The sequence below is a fragment of the Symphodus melops genome (genome assembly GCF_947650265.1).
Source record: "Symphodus melops genome assembly, chromosome: 19".
Taxonomy (NCBI): domain Eukaryota; kingdom Metazoa; phylum Chordata; class Actinopteri; order Labriformes; family Labridae; genus Symphodus; species Symphodus melops.
Genome location: NC_136709.1, coordinates 15,149,635 through 15,156,318, shown reverse-complemented (window position 1 = coordinate 15,156,318; position 6,684 = coordinate 15,149,635). Strand labels below are relative to the sequence as shown.

The window sequence follows — 6,684 nt, the reverse complement described above, 5'->3', positions numbered from 1 at the left end:
ATCACAGACATACTGATTAATATGATAATCCTCTGCGCGAATAATCTCCAATTTTAGCTTTAAACAAGTAATCAGCATGGATCATTTTCACAAATCTGGTACTATTCTTATTTCTGTTACATTCCATGGTTTAGGTGTACATGAAATATCCTCACATTTATGTGTCTGATTAAATTGTGACATAAACAAATCCCATTCCCTTTTTCTGGAAATCCCTGTCAGTCTTACATCTTCTGATATCTTCATTGATATCATGTTGGAACATGTTAACCGAACAGACTGGATATGGATACTATCACCAGAGACTGTAGATATTTTGCAGTTTATAGACTGTAGTACTTCAGCCCTGGTCCTGGCCTTGCATGCTGAGCCCCAACAGCACCCAGAAAGCACTTTTGAACCAAGTTTTGTCGTTGCCAATAAAACCCAGAAGATCCCTACTGTGGGAACGTCTGTCTGCCATCTGTTTTCTTGAGTTGTTCTCCCCGTCCCAATCATGAGCTCAGATGTCTTAATCCTGAAGATGAGGCCAACTTTAACAACAAAAACAAAAACACAGTTTATCCCTCTGTGATTAGTGGAAGAGATTTCGAGTTTCAAGCAGGAAATCACACAAAGTGGTTAAGAGATTAGGGAAAGTATTTTGTGGTTTCTTAAAAGTATTTTAGGAGAGTTAGGCCAGGTCTTTGGTAACAGATGCTCTGGCTTTTGTTTTAGATTTAACCTACAAACAAGGATTCTTGCATGTTTGCTTCGCTGGTTATTAGCTGTATAGTTTAAAGTGTTGATTTAACCTTTAATCCTCTTTTTTTTAAAGAAGAGAATGGACAGGTATAATATCAAGCCTTGGCGCTATATATATATATATATATATACATATATATAGTAAATTGTTCTTTGATTTGCTATGAAAAAGGCAAACCCATCACATAACAGGCAGTGATGAATGCAGGCAGACAAGGATTGACGCTGCAGCGTCATCGCCGTACTTACTCAGTCTCCTAGCAACAGGAAACATCAGCCTCCGCGAGGACCAATGAGGGCGCGCGCAGAGTGGTATGTGTTGTGTCTTGTTGCTGTGAACGAGATATTTTAAGGAGGCTGGAGAGCAGAGAGCGGCTCACCCCGGAGGAGCTCAGAGGTTGGCTGTGTCTGCAGGAAACGAGAAAAAGCAGCAACTTCACACCGAGCTGGAGCGTCGTTGAGTCGGTGTGAGGACGGTAGATGTCGCGCCAAAGAGCGGAGGACAACCACTGTGAAAGAGGCTTTAACTGGAATTTACTGACCCGCTGCTGCTGCTGGACAGAATTATTTAAAGGTAAGACGCTTTCAAAGGCATTTATAGGATTTATTCGTTGTTATTTTCAAGTAGTAAACACAGCATCTACTCGGTTCAGCTTAGCATCAGCGACCTGTAAACTAAACAAAGAGGCAAAGGTGAAGAAATGCATTGAAACATTATAAACAGAAATAAAACACTAGGGAAAAAACAAGGTAAAACCATCAAATATAATTAAATTAATAGAGAATAAAAACACTGAAGGAAAAATGGTGAAATAGAAAAGAGTATATTAAAAAACGAATTGTCATTACTGTGCATGGGAAATCTTTGCACCTTTAATCTTTTTGCATTTGTGTTTGTTTATGTGATTAACAAAAGACAAACAAACCAAACCCCTATTTTATTCAACATCATTACTTAGTTTATATCAGGGTTGTTTTCTGTGCTCATAAAAGTTGATATTTTTGGTCACAATATGTAAACTGGAAGTCTCCTTTTTATTCAAATATGAGTTATAGCAGCTTTTAAAATCCTTTTTTTTTACCCTAAATGTTTCATTATTCATGCATACCCAATCTAAATGTATTGAAATGCAGTTTTGAATTGAATGGAATAAAGGAATCGTTCAGTTGTGACCTACTGTTTGAACATACTTTGCTTTCAGTAGAAATCTCTGCACAAGAGCATTTATAGCAAGTGTTGCATCCAAACACACACACACACACACACACACACACACACACACACACACACACACACTCTCTTCCCACGCAGCCTCCCTCTCTTCATGGATCCATCATCGTGCATCATTCTCCCACAGATGAAATATTCAGGCTGCAGTTGGATGTTAAAAATTGTGTGAGTCACCACGGCAGCTTCAGTGGAGCCGAGGCGAATGTTGCGCAATGACAAACCTTCCCACTCTGTGTGTATGATGAAATTATTGATTGATTTATGGCATTTGAGAGTACAAACAAACCACACACACACACACTCACAATGAAATCACACACTTGATGTGTAAAGACATGCACACAAACCACCCTCTCGTCCTTCCTCTTGTTGAATTCAAAGAGGATTCTTGCCCTTTAATGCAGCAACATCAGAGGGTCATGTGAGGATATTATACAGCCTTGCACGTTTGTGCGTGCTTTCAACACGATCAAATGCAGATGCATTTAATTCATAAATCTAATTGCACAGTTCACATTTCTTACAGATAAATGACATTTTTCAAGTGGTCTGTCATTATTTTGAGATGAATTTGACCAGTTTTGTTTCTCAATCGTCATTTCTCATCTTTTTATTCCATTTGATTTCACTCAATTTCGTTATGTTTTCCGTGCTTGCAGGTGCACAGGCACAGTTTCATTGCTGTTGTTTTAATAATCGCATACTGTGTCGTTTACCAAGAGAGCCACTTTCAGCTGCCATTTAAAAAACTAAGACATTTTTACTCTTTGTTTGCGTAACTATTAAGTGTCCGATATTGAAATATATATATAATACATCCAGGTTACAAAGAGGACATTTTGGACCCACATTTAAACATCAAATCAAAGCTTGTCAACTTGGTCCAATTTTAGTCACGTCTTCTTTCAGAAAGGTGTTTGGTTTCTGCATTGATTCTCAGATGTTTGTTTCTTCCTCCTTGTCTTGCTCCTCCTCCTCCTCCTCCTCACTCATCTCTCTCTGTGTTCCCTGCAGGAGCCTGAGGGCGATGTGGAAGCTCAGATCAACTCAGACATACTGATTCAAACTCCGGTCAGAGAGCTGAGTGCTGGCTGTGGACCATCAGCAGCAGGTAATCAGAGCTTCTTTCTGCTGCCTTGGTGACTTCTCAGAGTTCCCTTTCAACTTTCATTCAGTCAAGTTTTAAAGGATTTATTGTAAGCAGGTGGAAATATGAGGCACTATTAAAACCATAGATACATTTTTATTGAATTGAATACAACGCAAAAAGGTACCAAAAGTCGATGATGTGTTGAGCTAACAGCTTATTTCAATATCACATTATCAGTTTTGTCAGTTTTGGACTCCAGTGAGCTCAGAAAAACATCAGGCACTTTAGCTGCCCATGTTCGATCCTCCTCACAAGCTTGTCACCAATAGTATCATTTGTCTACTTTTATTTCATTTTGCATTTCATTTTGTTTGACTGCTTTAAATATCACATGTATGCGTCTTTAAAATTCTGTCTGATTGAAAGCCCCATGGATTGTGTTGATATTTAAATGCCCACCTCCCCCCAAAAAAGCTCAATGGTAGACTTAGGTTTATGTGAATGAAAACAAAGGGGTTCGATTACGGTCAAATCAAAACATTGGGTCAAAAGATGCGACAAAGGTGATCTTCAAAGCTGAGCGGTGTTCCTTCTGAGATCTATCACTGCATGCAGGGCCACCTCTCACATTACACAATCACAGATTGATATGGATTAATCCGGCTTGGATATGGATTACTGAAGCTTAAAAGGCATTCCCCCTCCAAAACCCTCATTAATCTTGTTTCACTGTAGACTCTCATTGTTTGTAGTTTTAACCCAAAAGCTCCAAATAAAGCAAACAAGCGGACCTTAATGCCACCTTTTTCTTGGAAAACTAATGGAACAAAGGTCAAGAATTACTTTACACTCTTGACAATAGAGCTTTTTTTCACGAGGTCTGTAAATAAGACAGCTTTTGAGGAGTGCTTTGATGAAAATAGAAATAATGGTGCCAATGTCACCCTGTTTTTGAGTTAAATTTGATCTGAGAAGGTCGTCAGGTACAGCTGATGATGAGTGTTGAAATGTTAGTTGATGTCATCGTTCTTCCTTCTAAAGGTGAGTCATGAATTCACCCTCTACTTTAGTGCCATACATGGGTTACTTTGTCATTAAACTTTTGGAAACTTCAAACTTGTCAAGTTTAAAAACATGTCCTTTCGCTCCCTTCAGATTGTAAAACAGAAACCGACACACATTTGCACTTCAGGGTGTCGGGAAAACAATACGTGTTTCATTTCCCGGCTTTAACATGAAGTTTAATCTGCTGTGTTGCCTCCAGTTGATCCTTCCCTGTGAGAGAGAACACACCATTCAACAACGTCGAAAGTTGCTTACTTCAAGAGGAAATATGCGGAGGAGGAGGATCTACACGGAGACCTACGTGGATATTTTCAAAAAGTATGAATCTCTTCTTTATTCCTTGTCCATCTGAACTTCTTATTCTCCAGATACTGAGTCACAAAGGAGTAGTTTCCTTTTTCACTGTCTGCTCTCTCAGCTTCCTGTTTGATCCTCGGCATTCACTATCTCCTACATCAGTGCTTGTTTCTCATTACGCTTTCACTCTTGATGCTGTCCATTGTGTTCTTTAGCTCCTTTCACCAGACACAAAAGATTCAGCCTCGTTCGTTAGCCTCTATGTGATGACACCTCTGTGGTCATGACAGAAGTCAAATCGAAATACCTAAAGCACAGGTACACCTGTCCAATGACTGTCACAGAAAGATTTTCAAGAGGTGGATTATCACATCCAATGTAGATAATAAATAAAAATGTGCATAGAGTGGTATAGGTATTAGGGCACCGTTTAGTATTAGCAAGACAAACTACAAAAACAGTGTTTCTATATTAGCTGAAGCTGGTTATTTAACATGGTGAGACCTTGAGTTTTCCCAAAGCCAAAGGAATGTCTAAATATTTGAAGTCTCTCTTTGTTGTTTCCCTTCGGATTATATTTGCATTATTCTAATGTATTGTGTAGTGACATTTCCCTAATTTAATGCTGTATGTCTTTTGGACTGGAGCTTTGATTCTAGCACTCTTATCTGTACAAGCGTACTCATTTTGTACTCCCCTTCTAAGCTGCTGTTGATTTCGACTGTGTCAAATAATGATGTAAAAGCACTGACTCGTCCCATGTTTGTTTTAATTTTTTTTCTCCATCTAAAGCACCTGATACTGCAGGAGGACCGGGGCTGCATCCTGAAGCTGTCCCTGGAGAAGCTGAGGTTTCTTGAGGACCCGGAGGCCTACCTGCGGCGCTCCGTCCTCATCAACAACCTGTTGAGGAAGATCCACCATGAGGAGGAGGAGCTGGAGGCCGACGAGGGGGAAGAAGATGATGAGAACATAGAAATGGAAGAAGAGGAAGAAGAAGAGGAAGAAGGGAGCATCGTGGGGGAGAGGGGCCAGGGGCGGCTGCTGTACCCTGACAGAAAGAGAGTGAAGGTGCTTGTGATGGACTGCTGTTCTCCGGCGTTTGGCCTGGAGGAGCTGCAGCATTACCGACTGGTTCCCTGTTACCCATCAGCAGGATACCTATACAGCTTCGGTACCTGCCCAGGCCTCACCTCCAACCAGGTCCTCCTGTACAATCTTGATGACAATGGGTGACTGTGCTGTCTTCAGTGTCATGCCTCTTTAACAGCTGGGAAATAAACATCTGCACGTTGCTGGCATGCGGACATGTACTGTGTCCCTCGTTTTTCACTTATTCTGAGGGACAGGCGTCGTGGGGTCTGCTTTATTTGTTGCCAGGATGTAACCTCCACTTGTCACCTTGCTGAGATTCAGCGGTGGAATGAGACACTTAAAAAGCCCTGATTCTTCCTCCGGATCAACAGGGTCTTTAATGTTGATGTCAAATGCAAACTGTTGCAGCGTCACTGCCATTACATAGAATTTTGATAGATGAAGCAGAAGCAGGCAGGATTTTTTGCTGTTGATGTTGTGTTACTGATTTTTCTTGTTTTTGTTGCTCATGTGAATCGTGAGCATATTCAGGGATTTACAGACTGCAGCCTACTTTTGATGCACCTCGGCTTGCACCGTGGAGAATTTTTGCTGATAAGCTTCTGTTATCTTTTTTTATGCTATTGTGTGATTTATGAACTACTCTGTTTAATATTCCCTGGGCTGTGTGAATTGTCAAGCTATCTCAAGATCTTACCTTCTCTGAGGGTTATTAACTGCCTGTGGAAAGACTGTTTCTTCCCCTGTGTGTTTGACATCCTGTTTTCTTTTCATATGCTGTCTGTTATTTCCTTTGGGCATCACGTTGCTGCCCTCTGTTGGTGAATAAATGAACTTAAGTCTAAAACTTGACAGTTGAAGGGAAAGAGAAGACATGAATTAACTCTATTCAGCATTTGCAGGCAGCATATAAACATTTAACTAATGGTGTTTCACACTTTGACGCAATAGTAAAAACAAATTGCTTATGCTGGTGTGTAATGAAAGAAGATTTAGAAATTAAAAAGTATAAACACATTTTCACAAGAGACAGTAATTGTTGACTAAATCTGCACATTCAAAATGTTAAACCTTTTATGCAACTTCCTAATAGTGTGTTTCAAACCATCTAAAAAATATATATTTGTTAACTGCTTTAATACCAAATAGTGGTAGTTGAAAT

General features: G+C 40.0%; 1 protein-coding gene across 1 annotated transcript; it reads left to right on the top strand.

The window, feature by feature from the left end:
* Positions 1-823: 823 nt before the first annotated feature.
* sertad4 (SERTA domain containing 4) lies at positions 824-6,374 on the top strand (the record flags this gene model as incomplete). The annotated part of the gene is made up of 5 exons (XM_079369280.1): positions 824-831; positions 1,098-1,209; positions 2,990-3,086; positions 4,348-4,448; positions 5,220-6,374. The coding sequence occupies 5 exons, from the start codon at positions 824-826 to the stop codon at positions 5,661-5,663; spliced, it is 762 nt and encodes a 253-aa protein (XP_079225406.1). The 3' UTR covers positions 5,664-6,374.
* Between the last annotated feature and the right edge of the window lie 310 nt (positions 6,375-6,684).